Source organism: Helianthus annuus, chromosome 15 (assembly GCF_002127325.2).
Source record: "Helianthus annuus cultivar XRQ/B chromosome 15, HanXRQr2.0-SUNRISE, whole genome shotgun sequence".
Lineage (NCBI taxonomy): Eukaryota > Viridiplantae > Streptophyta > Magnoliopsida > Asterales > Asteraceae > Helianthus > Helianthus annuus.
This window is the reverse complement of record NC_035447.2, coordinates 40,851,558-40,872,694: the sequence shown is the minus strand read 5'-3', so window position 1 is coordinate 40,872,694 and position 21,137 is coordinate 40,851,558. Positions and strand designations below refer to the sequence as shown.

General features: G+C 36.7%; 1 protein-coding gene across 2 annotated transcripts; it reads right to left on the bottom strand.

The window, feature by feature from the left end:
• Positions 1 to 2,367: 2,367 nt before the first annotated feature.
• Positions 2,368 to 3,862, bottom strand: LOC110909618 (auxin-responsive protein IAA32). Of its 2 annotated transcripts, none has more exons than XM_022154477.2 (4): positions 3,666 to 3,862; positions 2,999 to 3,247; positions 2,792 to 2,900; positions 2,368 to 2,656 (listed from the first exon to the last, which is right to left on the bottom strand). In XM_022154477.2, the coding sequence occupies exons 1-4, from the start codon at positions 3,820 to 3,822 to the stop codon at positions 2,575 to 2,577; spliced, it is 597 nt and encodes a 198-aa protein (XP_022010169.1). In that variant the 5' UTR covers positions 3,823 to 3,862; the 3' UTR covers positions 2,368 to 2,574. The 2 variants fall into 2 exon arrangements, with proteins under 2 accessions (XP_022010169.1, XP_035839701.1); XM_035983808.1 differs by having other exon boundaries at positions 2,999 to 3,241.
• Positions 3,863 to 21,137: the final 17,275 nt, after the last annotated feature.

The following is a 21,137-nucleotide window of genomic DNA, read 5'->3' as shown; positions in this document are numbered from 1 at the left end:
TTGTATATGCATATAGGATTAGACGGGACCTAAACCACACCTATACGATACGATATCACACTTATAGGCTTATACGAGGTTAATACGTGACCTAAACCACACCTATACGATACGATATCACACTTATAGGCTTATACGAGGTCAATACGTGACCTATACGACGAGATACGATACGATATCACACTTATAGACTTATACGAGGTCAATACGTGACCTATACTACGTTATATGATACGATATCACACTTATAGGGTTATACGAGGTAAATACGTGACCTATACTACACCTATACGATACGATATCACACTTATAGGCTTATACGAGGTCAATACGTGACCTATACGACGCTATACGATACGATATCACACTTATAGGCTTATACGAAGTCAATACATGACATATACTACGTTATACGATACAATATCACACTTATAGGCTTATACGAGGTCAATACGGGACATATACTATGCTATACGATACGATATCACACTTATAGGCTTATACGAGGTCAATACGGGACATATACTATGCTATACGATACGATATCACACTTATAGTCTTATACGAGGTCAATAGGTGACCTAAACCACACCTATACGATACGATATCACACTTATAGGCTTATACGAGGTCAATACGGGAACTAAATCACACCTATAGGCCTATACGGGTGTTATATCGTATCGTATAGCATCGTATCGGGTGTTATTTTCCTTTTTTTATAAATAAACAAAGGAATACACAAAAAAAATACAAAAATGGAGCTTTATATACGCTCCTTAGAGATCACTACGCAGCATATAAGACAAAAATGACACAACTACCCTTGTATTTGGCTTCGTATAGCCTCAATACAAGGGCATAAATGACATTTTCAGACCTTTACATACGCTGAGTATTGGTCAATACGCAGCATATATAAACTATAAGGGTTAAAAAGATAATTTTACCTCAGGTTAGGGGTTAAAAATAATTTTACCACCCTTTAAATACGCTGCGTATTGACCTATACGCAGCGTATATAAAGGTCTGAAAATGTCTTTTATACCCTTGTGTTCAGACTATACGAAGCCAAATACAAGGGTAGTTGTGTCATTTTGGTCTCATACGCTGCGTAGGGACCTCTAAGGAGCGTATATAAAGCTCCATTTTTGTATTTTTTTATTGTGTATTCCTTTGTTTATTTATAAAAAAAAGAAAATTATTTATAAAAAACAATATTATTGGTAAATAATACAAATATAAATTATAAAAATAAAAATAATATAAATATTATGAATTATAAAAATTAAAAAAGAAAATTATTTATAAAAAAACAATATTATTGGTAAATAATACAAATATATTGTTTTCTTATCGTTTAAATTAAATTATCGTATTCCTTAGTTTATTTATAAAAAAAGAAAATTATTTATAAAAAACAATATTATTTGTAAATAATACAAATATATTATATTGTTATCGTTTAAATTAAATTATCTTATCGTATTGCATCGTATGGTATCGTATTGCATCATATCGTATCGTATAGTGTATAGTATATAAGTCTCGTATAGAGGCCTATACGGGTGTTATTGTATAGTATAGTATCGTATCGTATCGTATCGTATCGTATAGTGTAGTATAAGTCTCGTATAGGTTTCCTATAGGTCTTGTATATGCATATAGGATTAGACGGGACCTAAACCACACCTATACGATACGATATCACACTTATAGGCTTATACGAGGTCAATACGGGAATTAAATCACACCTATAGGCCTATACGGGTGTTATATCGTATCGTATAGTATCGTATCGGGTGTTATTTTCCTTTTTTTTTATAAATAAACAAAGGAATACACAAAAAAAAATACAAAAATAGAGCTTTATATACGCTCCTTAGAGATCACTACGCAGCATATAAGACAAAAATGACACAACTATCCTTGTATTTGGCTTCGTATAGCCTCAATACAAGGGCATAAATGACATTTTCAGACCTTTACATACGCTGAGTATTGGTCAATACGCAGCATATATAAACTTTGTGAAAAAATGATCCCTCAAACCTACCAAAATGACCCAAAAAAGTCTAATGGTTTATATACGCTGCGTAGAGAGCTATACGCAGCGTATATAAACCTTGTTTTCTGTGCAATGATTGGTAATTAGGCACTGAGACCCATGGTTTATATACGCTGAGTATGGGTCAATACGCAGCGTATTGGGTTAACCCTATACGCTGCGTATTGACCAATACGCTGCGTAGGTAAACCCTAAGTGTGCAGATAGGCAAACTGGGTGTGCAGATAGTTAGGGCCTTATTAAATCAAATTACTTTGGATGCCTTTGAATCACAAAAGAAACCATAAACTAGTATGAAACTATGAATTATAAGATAACTCTATCGTAGTTAATCACGATTACAAATTCATTGCAGAAAATCGAAAGACGAAAAGCCTTTCCGGATTGTTTAAAATATCTATCCGATTAGTAAATTAACATGAAGACATAGAAATGTGTCTGGCTTCCAACCTCCCACTGATGCCGTCTTGTGCAGCCTTCATGGTCCTGACCATAGATAGGATCGACTAGACCGATGTGTTCATAGACCGAAAGAGTGTTTCGTCCTTGAACATGATCCGCATGCGTGTTACACTGTCTACAAACTCCCTACATCATTTATAAAACTTCTTTTTAGTTAAGAATATCATAACCAAATCACCAAATAGATGTTGACATTATAACATACAAGAAGAATTCGGTAGCAATTACTCGTCATATATTTCTGGAAAATTAAGAACTTACTTCCATGGAACATCACCGGCGATTCTCCATTTTTCATCTCTATTTTTATACCACAACGAAAAATCCGAACCACTTTCAAACAGTTGTAAACTACATAAAGCTTGTTTTCCTAAAAGCACACAAAATTTTTAGTAATTACCATGAGAAAAAAAAATCAAAGAAATTTCATTGTCACACTTCAAGAACTAGCATCAAGCTTTTACTAACCAAACATGTCTTCTAGTTGACTTGCAAGACTCAAGTAACTGGAGTGATCAAGAACACATATTTTTCGACCAATGAGTACGCCATCCATGTTAACCTTCACAAAATCGCCTTGATGCTTGCTTCTTTGGAACATGTTTCTTTCATCAACAACATTGTCAGTCGTCTTCCTAGGATAACCGACACTAGTGTCTGAACTTTCGTAAGGGTGCAACTGGTTCCATTCTACCAAATCGTGGTAGTCATCTGTGACTAATTAAACAAGTCATGTTTATTGGATGATACAAACAAGGACAAATACACTGCTAACCAATGGATCAAAATATAAGATAAAACACATATGGTCTTTTAGGGGGATAAATACAAGAAAAGCAGTTAAAGTTGGATTAAAAAATAAGACCTATGAGAAAGGGACTCAGGCGCTTACCACAGTATCGCCTAGTAGAATGTTAAATACTGTTAAATATGTAGGGAGCAGTGGCGGATTTAGGCACATTTTGTGGGTTCCTAGGAACCCAGTGATCAGTTTGGAAAAAAATAATGAAAATTAGTGAAGCCTTGTATGATTTGTAAAAAAATAGTGATAATCTATCAGAAGGAACCCATTAGAAAAAAATCTCTGGATCCGCCACTGGTAGGGAGAAAACTTGAAGCTATAAATTATACGTACCGTGGGGATGTTCGGAATGGTCATAAGTTGGAGCCTGCAAAACTCTAAGACTAAGGCCCAAGTCAATGATACCACCAGTTTCATTGTTGGTTTGATAATAAAGTGAATGAAGATCAGAAGGGTTGAGAAGGTAGGTTGGTGATGAGTCTGAAGCCATTGAACAAACAATTGTTATAATATATGTATGTTTAGATGCTATGAACCTATGAGCAGTAAGGTTGTATATATATATATATATGTATGAACATATGCATACAAGTATATATAATATAAATACATATATGTGTGTACGGTGTGTCTGTCTCATGAAACGGGTTTAGGACTAAAAAATGAGTGGTCCATGAACGATGTACGATGGTATTAAACAAATTATGGGTTTATTGGTCCACTAGCCTCCTCTTCGGTGTCTCCTTTAGTTTTTTTATATATGTTCTTATAAGCATCTTCTCTTTGTTTCTTGTCTGCAAGTCTTTCAATAATTTGTAGGGTGTATCATCTGATTTTTTCTATCGTTTCCCCCTCATTTCAAAACCCATAGTATTTATCTTTCTCATCCATAATTTTACAATCATTTAGGTGCAAAGTGGCAGACCCAGTTTTTTTTCACCGGGGATGGTTTTTTTATGGTCGAATGCCACTTAACCTGATATCCGAATTTTCGGTTCAGGCAAATTGGGTCACATATATAACTAATGATAATTTGTCTATTTAACAGGTATAACTAAGAGCTAATAGGAGCTAATCATGACCACGAAAGGTTATTACGACTGTTCAACAACCATTTTGAAAGAATAATTGATGATCATTTTGTTTCTTTGTCATTTTGTTTTTCAAATGCAACATGTATAGATTTGATATTTTCTAAGTTCAAATATCTATGGGGTCGGTGCTTAAAAAATCCCTGTCTTCGGTCAGAAAACCGTTATATACATTACATGTAAAATAAGACTACGAAGTCACTTGACCCGATACCCTCTATATATATAGTTGGTCTATCCAGGAGAGTGAGTAAAATGGTTACATTGTGGGTAGCTGGGTCCAGAGATGATCATTTAGTTTTCGAGAAATTTTACAACTAGGGTTAAGCTATAATTTTTCTTTTCAAATATGGTTATTCTAGTAACTATATCTTTTTAAACCAATGCTACCCATTAGTACCCAAACACCACCTAAATCCCCATACTTAACTTTGAGAATAGTCATTACATATTCATGTATTTTTATCTACACACTTTCTATAAACTTTTCTATACTTGAATTATGCAAAAGTTATCAATTCTACACGTACTTACAATTATTGCTTTTCATACACACCCTTTCCACTTGTGTAGTCTCCATATTTTATGCACACTATCCATGATTGAATTTTCCATACTTGTTTTTCCACTTTAATCGTATTAGGTTAGTTGTTGCTAATTAACTTTGGGTCCGGTGTCAAGATCATTGGCTTCAACTACTTCATCACACCGTCGGCTACTCTTCCCTCTAACCAACCCATAATTGACGACAAGTTACTAGTGATTTACAAAGGTTCAGATTCTATAAACACAAACACACACAGAAAAGAAAAAGAAAAAAAAAAAAAAAAAAAAAAACCAGATTTAATGACAACAACAATCGGCTTCAACTCTTTTTATTAAATAAATTCAAGGCTACACACAAATAAACCAACCCTAGACCTATATCAATAAGACGCAATTCTAACTCAATCTCTATTAATAAACAAACCGATAAACCAAATAACTAAAGGGAAAATTACCAATTTAGCCAAGAATATAGGTTGACCACCAATTTAGCCAGCTGATGCATCCTTGGAGCAGGGCATCACATATTTCGAGCCACTTATGCGCCTGCAGGTCTTAAGGATGCGTCAATGAATATTAAAGCGACACGTGTGTCAATGATTGGGTCTGAAAACTTCTGTTGCTTCGAAGGCGCCTAACCGACGCATCCACTGTAGCTTGCGTCCGGCTTAGTGTGATGCGTCTGGCTGGGCACAAGTTTTTATGCGTCGGTTAGAGACGCTTCGTATGCGTCCAAAAGACGCTTCCATTGTCAGCTTTTGGATGCCCCTAATGGCTGCTTCGTATGCGTCTTGGAGACGCTTCCATTGTCAGCTTTTGGATGCCCCTAAGAGATGCTTCGTATGCGTCTAAGAGGCGCTTCCATTGTCAGAGCTGGATGCCCCAAAGGGCTGCTTCCTATGCGTCTAAGAGACGCTTCCATTGTCAGACGCTGGATGCCACTAATGGCTGCTTCGTATGCGTCTAAGAGACGCTTCCATTGTCAGAGCTGGATGCCCCTAAGAGCTGCTTCCTATGCGTCTAGGAGACGCTTCCATTGTCAGACGCTGGATGCCCCTAATGGCTGCTTCGTATGCGTCTAAGAGACGCTTCCATTGTCAGCTTTTGGATGCCTCTAAGAGCTGCTTCGTATGCGTCTAAGAGGCGCTTCCATTGTCAGGCGCTGGATGCTTGGATGTGTCTTATCACGTTTATTTAGGCGTCTAACACGTTTATTAATGCGTCTAGAAGCATCCACTTGTCAGCTTTTTCATGCGTCTACCCGAGGAGTCGAGAGACGCATTAGACCAAAAAAATTAGTTTCCGTTTTTTTTATCTTTTATTATAAATGTATACACGTTTCTATTTTTAGATTAGAAAATACATCTTCCTATTTTTTTTTCTCTCTATTGGTATGGCAATCAGATTTGTTGTTTACTGTGGTGGCAAGTGGGAAGTCGTTGATGGGAGGCTAGAGTACGTGGTCCAAGCAGATTTTGTTAGACGTGGTTTTGAAACTTCTACTACAGTTTCTTATAACACATTTTTAAAAAATCTTAGTGAGTCAACAGGTCTTCAAAACATCACACGTGTATCTTACAAAATGTCAAGTTTTAGCGATCCCATTGATATAGTTGATGATTCCGATCTTACTTTTTTATCCAATATTGCGGAAACAAACCCTCTTGAGTTATTTAAATTATATGTGGTGCAAGAACAAGTTGGTTCATCTGTGGGTTCTTCGAATTTTTTTAAATGTCCTGATCTTAACGTAAATGTTTTTCCTGAAGTTGAATGTAACGCATCATATAAATCTGGAGTTATTGATAATGTTAATTGTCCCCTTGAAAATAAAAGCCAGTTTTACATAGGTTATATTTTCCGTAACAAACAGGAAATGAAAATAGAATTAGGAAAATTGTGTCTTTCCGAAAGTTTTTCGTATAAAGTAGACAGATCATCCAAAACTCGTTACGAAGTATCTTGTATTGATGAGAATTGCCAGTGGAATTTCAAGGCAGCGAGTCGGGAATCTTGTGATGTTTTTTACGTAAAACATTTTAACAACAAACATACATGTTCTAAGACGCAAACATATCCACATATGCGACAAGCAAACCCAATGGTGGTGGGTAGCTTATTAGTAGAACAATTTAAAGATTCTGGACGGATATACCGTTCGACCAAAATTGTAAAGGATTTTAGGATTAAAGAAAAAGTCAATTTAACGTATATGCAAGCATGGCGTGGTAAATGTAACGCATTACAACTTTTGCAAGGTAGTTCGTCAAGTTCTTTTGCGGAACTTCCCGTCTATTGTTATAACTTGGAGAAGGTTAATCCAAGAACAGTGACACACATACGCACTGATTCTGAAAGTCGTTTTGAAATGTTATTTGTGGCCATAGGTGCGGTGGCAAGTTAAAGACTATAAATAAATAAATCAATAAATAAATTTTTCCACATATGTCTAACATTATCGTATTGCTTTCAGATTCGGAGCTTTGTCCGTAATTTAAGACCGCTTATCATCATAGATGCAGCCCACTTGAAGGGTGAACTTAAAGGAACAATGTTTTTGGCTGTGGGCATGGACGGAAACAATCAGATTTTGCCTATTGGTTATGGCATTGGTAAATCTGAAGACGGTGAGTCGTGGACGTGGTTCCTTTCAAAACTGAAAGAATGCATCGGCGAGCATCCAGAATTGGCAATCATTTCTGACCGGGCAGCTTCTATACAATTAGCCGTACGGGTGGTGTTTCCAAGAAGCTTTCACGGGTTATGTTGTCGTCATTTGATGGTCAACCTTCGATTACCGTCAAAAAAAAAGGAATATGAGAGTCTTTGGTGGAAGACTTGCAAATCTTACCGGATATCCGATTTTCAAGAATCATTCGACGCGCTATGTGCTGCTGTTCCAAGATTACGAAACATTCTTATAGAAATTGGGTTTGACAAATGGTCAAGAGCACATTGTCCAGCCAGAAGATATCATTGTCCACCAAAGTTTTATGATTGTTTATTGGAATCGGTTACGAAAAACGCGTCTACTTACTGTAACGGTAAATTAAGCCCGTTTCCTTCCTTTTTTGACATTGATTATGTTTTTTTCCCGATCCCGCTAGAAAATAAAGAGTGGCTAATGCTACGTCTCGAGCTGGCAACCCAACAGCTGGTAATGTTCCCGGGTCAAGACATTTGTGCCGGCGAAAAATACAGACAGGTTGTCATCCCTAGGCTGACAAAAATATGCGTATACTTTGGAGCAGTATTAGTTAATTTGCGGTATTGGAAAAAGACTGGAAAGCCAGAAAAAATCATTTCATTTGAAATGAACGATGACTTTGTCGTGTCAAACTCCTCTTTGACTAGAAACGAAGCTGTGTATCTATGTATGCTGATGGAGCATCTCGTTACGGATAAACCGATAAATCTCACCGGTGACATCAATCAAAAAATGAAGTCATATAGAAGGTTCATGGCAGATAATTTGTATTTCTGGCGTTGTTTACCACGTCCTAACGTAGTTTAATATGTAATTTTTAACAAAATTTGGCCTTTTTAATTTACCTTCATGATCGTTTTACTTTTTGTTCTTTATGTAATAATTCCATTATAAATATAATTTAATTAATACTATAAAAATAACAAAATCACAAAATATAATTTAATTGGGTTTTCATTTCTCTTTTATAACAAATCACCTAAAATATGAATTTCTTTAATAACATATTAACATTTTAATATATAAAATTTACAAAATATTTGCATGTTTTTTTTTTTTAAAATCAGATTCTTATATTTATGTGTATTCATAAGAAATTACTGAATTGTATATAAAATATAAAATTTGTTTTTTATTCACTTTAAATTTGGACTACTTTTTGATAAAATATTACATAATACCATTAACATACATTCTACCATTAATAACTATTTCTCTAATTTAAACGCTGGTCACTTTTCTTGGGCTTCCCACAATCCATGTAGTTTGACTGACTACCACCAACTCGCAAACACGAAAACTGGAGTTCTGCCATGGCACAATCGTAAGCAAAGCTTGCTTCTTCATCGGTGATACCGTCCCACTCATCATCGGTTTTCACAGGCGGCGGGTTGAATAAATTAAGATTTAAACAGGGTGGTGGCAGTGCACGGTAGCCTGGTGGCATTGCACGGCAGCCTGGTGGCGGTGTATAGTGGTTTGGTGGCGGTGTACAGTGGGGTTGTGGCGGTGCACGGCAGCCTGCTGGCGGTGCACGGCAGACTGCTGGCGGTGAACGGCAGCCTGCTGGCGGTGCACAGTAAGTTGGTGGCGATGAAGGGTAGCATGGTGGTGGGTTGCAATAACCCGAGGGTTCAAATTCTTCAAATTCACCACCACCCATCTCTTCTAAAGTGATATACTAGTTACAAAATTTTAAATATATAGATGGAGATATGGATAATAATGTTAAATAAAAAAAATGTACAACTTTTTATTTACTCAACAAATAAACCTAATAAAAAAAAACCAAAATAAACCAAAAAAATAAATTACAGAATTAAAATAAATTACAAAATAAACCAAAATAAACCAAAAAAATAATAAAAATATATTTTTTTAAGCAATAACACGAAGTGATCCAACTCCTCCACAAAGCTCGGTCTCCAATTCCTCTTTGTTTTTGAATAATTTGGTGGCTTTGGAGGAGCGGTAGAGGACGTGGACGGGGAAATCCGATAACACGAAGTGATCCAACGTTCCCGTTGTAGGTGAGTTCTTCGCATTTCTTCGTTAAACCCCCTACAATAAATGGCAACGACGATCACTTCCTGCACTAGTGGCAGGTCCCGTCACCCATAAACACTAGCACTTCTAAAGCTCAGGAAAACGTCATCTTCAACACTGTTAAACATCTTCATTTTTATTTGGAGAGTATCAAATGGCGGATACATTGACATAAGCATTTTATAAAGACTTTTATAAATCAGTTGGTTTGGAGAGAAAATTTTGAAATATATCTGATTTTTTTCATTATATATATAGTAGGAAGGAATGTAAATAACAAAAAATGTAAATGAATATGTTATAAAAAAAAGAAAAAGAAAATCACGGAAACCGATGCCCCCCATGCGCCATCATGCGTCGAACAGATCCCAATGCCCCACTTTGCGTCTAAAAGCTCCTCCAAGAAGCCACTCAACGAGCCACAGTCGAGCCAGCCATTTGCATCGTGATGCAGCTAAGCCGGACGCATCAGCCTACTTTTTGGACTGGATGCGTTGGCGGCTGACCTATCAAATAACTTTTGCCACGTGTCAAGTCACCATTGGCGGAGGCATTAAATGGTGGATGCCCTGCTCCAAGGATGCATCAGCTGGCTAAATTGGTGGTCAACCTATATTCTTGGCTAGATTGGTAATTTTCCCACAACTAAATCTATTTAATTCAAACTTAAACTTTGACTCGGTCTTTTTGTCTTTTTATCTCTGCGTCTTTCACATGTGAACTTACCGTAATATTTATTAGACTTTCCAAGAAGATTTGAACTCGCTCATAACTTTGGGGTTATCATATGACTGTTATTGTTATCTTGAAAGAAAGCTTGCCGTTGAAACCGTATACAAGAATCTATGCATCATATTTGTACTGCAAAATCCAAAGCAACTTTTGTGCCCATCCTTTGTTGTTGTTTGGTGTTTCGGTCTTTTGATCCATGCATGTAAATAGTTGCAGGGAAGAACTTACCTTGTTGAATAATTGGTAATGGGATAAAGGGTTGTGTCTTCCATGTTCCCTTTCTTTTATCATTTCAATATTAAATGAGGGTCCATGGTACATCCTCTCACATAAATGTGGTCCATGGTACATCCTCTCACATAACATGTCTCCTGTTGAGAAGATTTACATATGACTATGACAGTTCAAATTATACCACAATATGTCAATATATTTGTCCAACAACTATACGAAAGACAGATGGCACTAGGGGTTTGACCTAAAACTGTATTTAGTTATATTTTATTGTAAACTTGATTGAATTAGCAAATTAATACTATCATTAATTAAACGCCATTCAAAAAAATACTATCATTAAAGACTCATTCCAACCAATGGGGTGGTGGTCCATGGCAAAGACAAAGTTTTTAAACAACTTAGGAGAGTGAGGTCTTGGGTTCAAGTCCACAGACAGAAGAGAATAAAAAGAAATTTGTCGTTCAAAAAAAATTAAAGACTCATTCCAAACCGTAAACGCTTTAATTAAAAAGGTTTAGTCACTTAAGTTTTGTATTTATACTAACTTTTTTAATAAGTTCTTATATCCAACTTTATAACATTTTATTTTTTTTTATCTTAAATCTTAGGTTATCAGTTAGATATACTCTTATGCTATTAGTTGATATATGTCTTAGGCTCGGCTCTAGGTTGATTATAGTCGGCCCTAATCTTTGTAATCCTAGTCTATATATATATTCTATATGTAATCTCATTGTAATCACAATCAATATACAATTATACCAAGATTATCTTGGTATCAGAGCCTAACCCTAATCAGCCGCCATCTTCCGGCAATTACAATTACGCTATTGTTCATCGTCACGATTCATGGTACTGTTCATCATCACTATTCACGGTACTGTTCATCGTCACTGTTCACGGTACTGTTCACTGTCACTATTTTTTTCTTCCTTTTCGATGGCTGATGCAACTCATAGCCTTCACCACTGTAGAAAAAACATCACACAATTCCTATAAGTTTGGCTTTACTCTATCCCCCACAAATTATGGCCATTAGAAACTTATGATACAACCCTTTTTAACCACCCACTGCCTATTTGGCTATGTTGATGGCAGTATTCCCTGCCCGCCACCAACCATCACAACAACATCCGCATCCGGTAAAGACAAAGAAGGCATAAAACCCGTTACTCAACCCAACCCCGAATATACAACATGGTTGTGTAATGATGCGCATGTCCGGATGTTGATCATCTCTACTATCTCGGAAACCTCTTTTCAACACGTTTATGTGTCACTTCCCGTGATCTTTGGCTAGGTCTTGAAGGTGCTTATGCACCACACACCTCCTCAAGAGAATTTACCTTGAAAACCCAACTTTTGAAGATCCAGATGAAACCGGGAGAGACATCGACTGCCTGTCTGTCCAGGGCACAGGAGTATGCCAATGCCCTTGCTAATATTGGCCAACCCATAAAGATATTGTGATGCTTGTTGTTGCAGGTCTCCGTGACGAGTACAATGGAGTCAAACAGAATCTCTTTGCAAGACTATTCCCAACTATGTTTAATGAACTTCCTTGTCTGTGACACTTGTGATCTGTAAACGATGTACGATGTAAAACAATATCATTTATCAATGAAACGGTGTGTTTTGGTGTCAATATTTGTGTATTTGTGTTTGACGATTTTACATTTTAATTCTAGTTCGATTTCAAGTTTTAAATCGCTTTCTGGAAAGTTATATGCAAACTGATGCGTAAACGCAATCACTTTAACGCGAAAAACACTCCGGAACAGTGACATAGGCTTAACACGCCTTAAATAACCTTTACATAACTTAGAAATAAGTTTTGGAGGGTTTGGTGCGTTGAAAACAAGTTTATTCGATCGCAGGGACTATTTGCGACAAACTAGGAAAATATGCCGATTTATATAGTAACGAACATTCCGGAACTTGATCATAAGTTAAACATACCCTAAATATCCTTTACATAGCTTAGAAATAGGTTTTGAGGGGTTCAGTATGCGAAAATACGCTTATTTGATCAATAGGGACTAAAAACGTCAAAAAGTGCATAAGTTTGCATTTAAGCGCATATCTTACGTTCTGAACATATCCGGACATCCAAAAATTTTTTTAATCATTAAAATATTTTATTTTAGTGATTAGAATGCAAAAATACCATTCGTCGTGTAATTTGGATCGTTTTCGCGCCCGTTCGAGTTTTCGTCGTAATTAACCGACATCCGAGATGTTTTCAAGCATATTTCATGTTCCCTATGCATTAAGTTCATTGTAGAGCCTTGAAATAGGATTAACGGGGCTTAGAAACATCAAAATCTAAGTTTTAAGCATGCAAGGGTCAAAACTGTCAATTTCTGAAAGTTCTTAGGCGGGCCGCGAAAGATCATGTGTGTGTCTACGCGGGGCGCGACCGACCTGCAGATCAGAAACAATGAATCTGGCAACAGCAGCTGTTTTCAGTGATTTTTACCATGGTTTTGGGATACCTTGAGCTTGTTTTTGTGTTCCCCCTGTATTAGAAACTATGTGCCACAAGTGTATGGCCAAGATTGAGTTTCACAAACACTTGTAATGATCTAAATCATCCAATCTTTCTATAAATAGACTTGGGTTTTTCATTGTTCTTTGCTCATTCATTCAAAATCTGCTCTAAGTGAAGCTATCCCTCTGGTTGAAGGCTTCATTCTTTAGTTTTCATGTTCTTGTTTTCAAGATTGGACCCTTTGTAAGCTTCTTTCATGCTTGTTTATGCTTTTCAAGCATGAAAGTCAAACAGTGTTTGACTTTCTGCTTTGACCATGAATTGGTCAAGTCAAAGTTCAACCAAACTTTGCAACGTGAGCGTAATCACGATGGTAATAGTCCCTTGTGACTATACCTACTGATTACCACGTCGATTAGTCGAAGTGACGAGTCAAAGTTTCGGTCAAAATGCCGATTATGCGCATTTTGCGACGAAACTTATTTCGGGTATCAAAACACTTTGTTTTGATATCAAACTTGTTTTCTAACTTAGTTAAACATATTTTTAACATGTTTAACTCGTCACTTTTAGTTTAGTGCTTGTTTAGGATCGTAAGTCAAGCGGTCTTGACAATCGCTTAGACTTTCGAACCCGACCCGTTTGGTCGATCATTAGGATCCGACCAAACATATTTTGTGACCATAGTTGTATAGGGAATAACCTTCCGAGGTTATACCTTATGGTCACTTAGTTTAATTAGTTGTTATGATAGGTAGTTTATATGCCTTAGGAAAATGACCAAAATGCCTTTTTCATGCATAATTTGTATTTAAGCATATGTAACCTAAATTTTGCCACTTAAACTGATTATGCAACATATTTAAACATGTTAGGGCATATAATACTTGTCATAGGACTAGTTAGACGTTTCGAACGTGCATTCGCGCGAACGACGCGTTAAAGTAGCTTAGGCTACCTTAATGGGTCGTAACGGGTCGTAAGCACTTAGGATATGTTTCGATTTAGAATGCAGGTGTAACACCCTTGTTATTATTTTAAAGGTTTTCGTATAAATAACGAAAATAAACATGTAATTATGATTAAGTATCCTTAGAAAATACGAGTAATTTAAAACTTTTACAACTTAAAAGTTTTCAACATAATATAAATAAGTTCGTTGTTTAAAAGTTATGACGTAACGCCGTGTGGAAGCTTTAATCTCGTGTGTTCGGTTCTTCTTCGAGCTTGATCTTCATCCGGGCACTCTTGGCGATCACCTATGATCAAAACCAACTTAAAAGTTAGTTTTGATAGTTAAATAACAAGTTTAAACAAGTTAAATGGGTCAAACAATCAAAATTAAACATTTTTGGGATTCAGGGGGGGCGTCGCGCTACGCCTAGCCCCCATTTCGACAGAATGTTGTTTGCTGGTGCTGCAGATTCTCAGCATAACCCGATTTCACGGAAACGAGCATAACTCTCTCGTTTTTAATCCGTTTTACCCGATTATTTTTCCTACACGTCCGTAATTTAATTCTCCATCTAATGGAGATAAAATCCAACATCCGGATTCAAAAAATTAGGACGTCTAAGTCTTCGGCTTATTACCCTTTTTACCAAAAATTTTTTGACCCGATCGCGATTTTATCAAACAAACATGTTGTTTGATTCTAAATTTCTCATCATTTCCATGTTGCTTATCATATTAGATTCAAATCAAGGTTTATATACATTCTTAATTCCGTTTTTACTTAGATGATTAATTGACCCGTTAAGGGCATTTAAGCACTTTTACACATAATTCACACCCATTTATTCCTAGCATCTTATTTCCACATTATTTATCAAATGATCTTCCATCACAACTATATTTGTGATGGGTTTAATGTGGCGATTTATGTCATCCGAGTTTTACCCCTCGGATTATCATTTTACGTGATTGACCCGTTCATAGGCATTTGACCACCAAGGTCTATGCCTACGACTCTTACATATGTCTAAGAGTTACATAATGATAATACTAGCATATAAACGACCTCTAAGGGTCGATTGCCCGATTTACCTATCAAGGGCATTTTCGTCAACTTATTTCCCCCTTTTTACGACATAGATCCCTTTGCTAAGGTATTTGACCAACATTGCATTTTTAACTATAAATCTATATATATGCGTACCTGGCTCGAGTCAACATATAGACCCGATTTATACCTCGCTTTAATTATCACGAAATCTATGGCGACACAATTATCCGATTTGCTAATCGCTCCTGTTAACATAAGACTTGACAACCACATTAGTCTATATTGTCAAATGGTGTTATCACCACCATTCGACCAGTTTGGCCTATATGCCCAACGTTACCTATTTAATCAAAAACATGGTTTTTGATTTCCAATTCATACATCCATCCCATCCCGGATTTTATTACCAAGTCCTTTTTCTCTTAAACACTTTTCTTATAATTTCAACCCATTTCGGCTTACGCCATGTGTATCCTTTTAACCACGATTTACATTAGTCAACACTTAACTAATTTCCATTTTTACCCTCTTTCCACGTTATTAGATTACACTACAAGGTAATCTTAACGAAAATCCATAATTTTGGTATTATTGTTATCGCATTTATAACGTATAGAATAAACAAGTAATCTACATAAGTGTGTAAATTTCACTTACCTCGCATCCGAATACGCTTTTCTTCTCATGCTTGATTCGTTTGGCCGCTTCTTTCCCAAGCCTCCACCTAGCTCGTTAGGCGACAAACTATCATCATTCACAAGGTGGTTAAATTAGTCATTTCAATTCATGACTATTCTACCTTATGTATTTTCTATGTCGGAGCTACTATTCGACCCCGTTAATGGCTAGTTTAACTTTAACAAGTTAACTACCTTTAATCATATGACACGTGCAATTACGCCACATTTACTTCATAATTAAAATTCGTATTACCCCTTATCGCACGTACTTAATCAAGTTAGGAACTCGCGCTTTCTATTCATAATTCCAACATATGAATATTCATTTAGGCATTTTAACAAACACCTTATGGGCATAATTTTACACTATTAACAATCAAGCTCATGACTAACTACTTAGCCAAGATTAACATCATTTTCAAGTTCCTTACATCTAGCATGCATGATGCGTGTTAGTGTATATATATTTTTAGATGTTTATTTAAGCCCTTTTTACACTTTTAGCCAAGTTTTAAATTTATAAAACACGATATTTACTAACACTAAGCACACATATGGGCAAGTGCACCCATCGTGGACGTAGTATAGTGTTGGTAAGATACCGAGGTCGTCCAAGGACACAAGAGCTTTTAATACCGGTTTATCCTCAACGTCTAATCAAATCAAAAAAGTTAGAAAAATGTTTTAAACTAAGAAAAATAAAAACTAACTAAATGCTGAAAAATAAAATAAAATAAAAGCAGATAGACAAGATGAATCACTTGGATCCGACACGTGTATTAGTATAACCTTTGATTATTTTCGCACTTTTGCACTTGTTTAAGAGATTATCTTAGTTATTGTAGTAGGCCCCTTTTTCGGAGGTGACGTTACCCTCAACCCAGTAGTTTGAGTCAGCAAGGATACAATCCTAAAGGGTCGGATTATTGAAAGATAATGAATTAAGTTATTAATGCAAATTATGGTAGGCCCCGTTTTCGGCGGTGACGTTACCCTCGGCTAAGTAGTCTGAGTCAGCAGGGATACAGTCCTAAATAGCCGGGTTATAGTATTAATAGTAGTTAGCTTATGAGAGGGTCAAAGAGTTTGGATCCCCGCCATCCAATACCTATGGGCATTGAAGGAGATCTTACTAAATTTGACCCAGGTCCCAAGCAGGACCTCTAAACGCTGAACAAGGGCAAGACCTTTACCAAACCGTTCCCTTAACCCCCGACCAGGTAGCCAACATACCTCCATATAGACCGTGGAGATATGAATGGTGAAAATCTTTTATTTTATATAGACAGTAAAATAATGCCAAGACACCACGGACAAACGATAAGGAAAGATCACCTTCAACATAAGTAACTAGTTATTAAAGTCATTAATACAAAACCAAATAAAAAGTGCAAAAGATTAAAAATAAAAAGTATTATACTAAACACTTGTCTTCACCAAGTGATGTAAGAGACTTAGGCAAACATGGCCTTGATTGTCAAGAACTCTTACGATCAATCTTGGATCCCGAGACGACTCACACACTCTATGATGGACAATGGATGATGGTGGTGGATGATGGTGTTATGGTGGTGGTGGGTGGTGGATGAAGTGTGAGAGAGGTGGTGTGCCAAGGGATGAGAGAGAATGAAACCAAGCTCCTCTATTTATAGGCTGAACAGAACGCTGGACACGGCCCCGTGTCCGCTGGACACGGCCCCGTGCCCGTCTGACATTCTCTCTCTTCATTAATTGTAATTGCGAATTACAATTAATGCGCCTGCTGTACTTTCAACACGCCCCCGTGTCCGCTGGGCACGGCCCCGTGGTGAGCAATGGAAGCTTCTACTGGTTTGTCTTTTCTGCTGCTTCCTGGGCACGCCCCCGTGTTCACTGGACACGGGGCGTGTTCAGTCTTCTGTTCTCTTCTCTTTGTCTTGGGAGGTGCCGTTGAGGGTCCGGGCAGTTTACTTTTGTTCCTTTTCTTGTATTTATGGTAGAATTAGTGGTCTTTTTGCTTCTTTTGTGATTTTGAGCTCATTTCATCCTGAAAATACAAAAGGAAGACAAAAACACTCTTTTTCCAACATTAGTACTTAAAAAGGGTTAGTTTTATGCCTTAATTGATGTGTTTTATATGTTGCATTTTACACACATCAAATACCCCCACACTTGAACTTTTGCTTGTCCTCAAGCAAAACTCTTTTAATGTGGCTTACACTCCCAAATGGAATAGGTAGAAGAGAAGTTTTAACTTGTCCTAGAGTGTCGGGAATCCAAGGTTTGTATAGGTTCTATTTTTATTTTATTTACAATCTTATTCGTCATGGTTTATTTTGAACTTTTTCATAAGATAAACTATTTATTTGGGCATAGCATGCCTTTAAAATTCCATTTATATACAAGTTCACATACCTCACGGGAGATCACTCAATCACTCGGCCGAAGGTGTATATTTAAGTGAATCGCTCGAGAGCGGCACGGATTTACATTCTCCATATGCTTGCCAAGCGATCAATCCTCCTCCTTTTTAACTTTTTACCTTTGTAAATATCAAGAGGTCTTTTGGGGTGAAGGCTTGGGTTTAAAGGTGGGTGGTTGGTTAGTGGTTAGTAAAAAGGGCGAAAATCGTAACAAGTGTCGGTTTTCGTGAAATACCTTATTTTTGGTAACATTTATTTTTGAAGTATTTCTCCAAACAAGCTTTTTGTAGCTTATGTTTGTTTTTGACTTCATTCATTTTTTTTTTTTTTCGGTCACGTAAAGGGTATGTTTATGAAAAACCGAGTTTGTTACTAAAATAAAGGTGAAAAAATAAAAAAGGTTTTTGGTGGGTAAAAAAAAAATTGTTTTGGGGGTAATGAAATGAAAGGTTTAGGCTCAAAGGGGTTTTCTAGGGGGGTTTTGGGTAGGTAAAAAAAAATTGAAAAATAATGGTTTTGAAAGAAAATAGTTAGTCCTAATGCCTCCATCATTTACTTACTTGGGTTTAAGTTGGTAAGGACCGGGAATGTATCGTTGTGGCAAGTTCTAGATTTGTAAAGACCGAGCGGCTATTCACACAAGAAACGAAAAATGAGCATTTAATCTAAATATGTGTATTTTTATGCTCAATAAAGGCTCAAAACTCACTTTTTGTGGGAATGGGTTTTTAATGTGACCAAGCATATATAATCGAATTTTAGCTAGACTTGTTATACCGGTTCATAATTTTCTTATGTTAGTTCTTTTTATCACGACGCTATCGGTTGTAAGTTTGTAAAAATATAACCCTTTTATAACTTGTTATTCCCAACTTAAACTAAGACAAGTAAATAAAAAAATTGAAAAAGTTTTTGAAAAAATTTGGGGTGTTTAGCGGTTCCAATAGAGTTTTGTGTAAGGCTTGTTTTAGGATTTTGCAAAATTCCAAGGTTTTAGCATCCCCCCACACTTAATTTACACATTGTCCTCAATGTGTCCAAAAATAAAGTTTTTGGTTGATTAGAATATGTAAAAGTGTGTTTAAAAACAAAGATTTGTGTTACTGGCGCTCTGGACACGGCCCCGTGTTGACCGGGCACGGCCCCGTGGTCAAGTGCCAGTAACAAAAATTATAGAAGTGAAACAGAAGCCTGGACACGGGGGCGTGTTCGCTGAACACGGCCCGTGTCCAGTTACCTGAACTGGGTGATTTCCTGCAGGGGGCTCAGCACGGGGCCGTGTTGGTTGGGCACGGCCCGTGTGGAGCCTTCTGTTATGGAGATTTTTGTCGGTTTGTTCTGTTCTTCTGCATGGTTCCATTTTTTCTCGTTCCCTTTTTCATCCATTACCACCATGAGTCCATAAACCATAAAAACCATCATAACATTGCTAATAGAGAGATTACATAAATATAGTTAATTAACTAAGGGGTACATAAGGTAGATTAGTCCGGCGTCGAGTAGTTTGATGACTTCATTTTTAACCACTTCTTGAACATTGGGGTTCACTCTTCGCTGTGGTTGAATCACCGTTTTGTAGTCATCATTCATTAAAATTTTGTGCGTGCACATGGAAGGACTTATTCCCTTAATATCTACAAGCTTCCAAGCGATCGCATTTTTGTGTTTTTTAAGTAGGTTAACTAATTTTTCTTTTTCTATGCTAGTTAATTTAGACGAAATAATTACAGGTAAACTACCATCTTTGCCTAGAAAAGCATATTCCAAACCCTTGGGGAGTTCTTTGAGCTCGATGGTTGGGTCTTTAGGAGACACCTTATCTCGTGGCTCATCTAGATCAAGAACTTTAAAAGTTTGCTCTATGGCTACCTCTTCGTCGACAAAGTGGTCTTCCTCGTGGTTTGTATCAGGTGGTTCAGCTTCATCTTCAATTAGGGGGTCATTGTTGCCAAAAGGATATTTCATTGAGCGCTCAAGATCTATGCTCCTTTTGAATGCCCCTAATTGAAGAGTTAGATTGTTGAATTTCCGGTTTTTCAAAGCTTTGTGAGTTTGTACAAAAGGTTTTCCCAAGACTAGGGGGGCATCATCTAAGATGACGAAGTCGGTTGGGATTACCATTTGATTTGTTTGAACCAAAATATCTTCGACTACACCGATTGATTTCATTACTTTTCGGTCGGATAGAAAAATGGGTATTTGAAGTGGAGTAAAATCACTAATACTTAACTTTTCAAAAATGTAGTTGGGCATTATGTTAACACAAAGATCTTTATCAATAGTGACATTACTAATAAACGAATTTTGAAAGAAACATGGAACCGGTGTGATGTTAATTTCAAAAGGATCTTCCTTTATTAGCGAGGTTTGATCATTAGTTAACTTAACACTTACTATTTCTTTGATTTTAGCACTAGTGTTTAACTCTTTTAAAAACTTGGCATGAGGGGTTATTAAACAATGGTTTTCGAAAGTAGGTGATAAGAGAATAATTTCCTCTAAATTAGACTCTTCTTGAATTTTAACATTATCGGACTCACCATTTTCGTTGTTTAACTCATGTGTCTGTTTTTCACTTTCTTGTTCTTCCATTTTCACACTTTCAACTATCTCTTCGTTTTTATCATTTTTTAGCTTTTCTCTTGCGCGGTATTCCTCTTCCCTTGCGCGAGATTCTTTCATGCAACGTTCGATAGTTTTAATGTGTTCTAATATCCTATTAGTTACTTCGGTGAGATTGAAAGAATTTGGATCCTCTAAGCTTGAATCCGGTTGTTCGATCCTTGGTTCCTCATAGTACTCATATGAGGTGGGTTGTTCACGCCATGGTTCCTCATAATAAGTGTATGAAGGTGGTGGCTCATATGT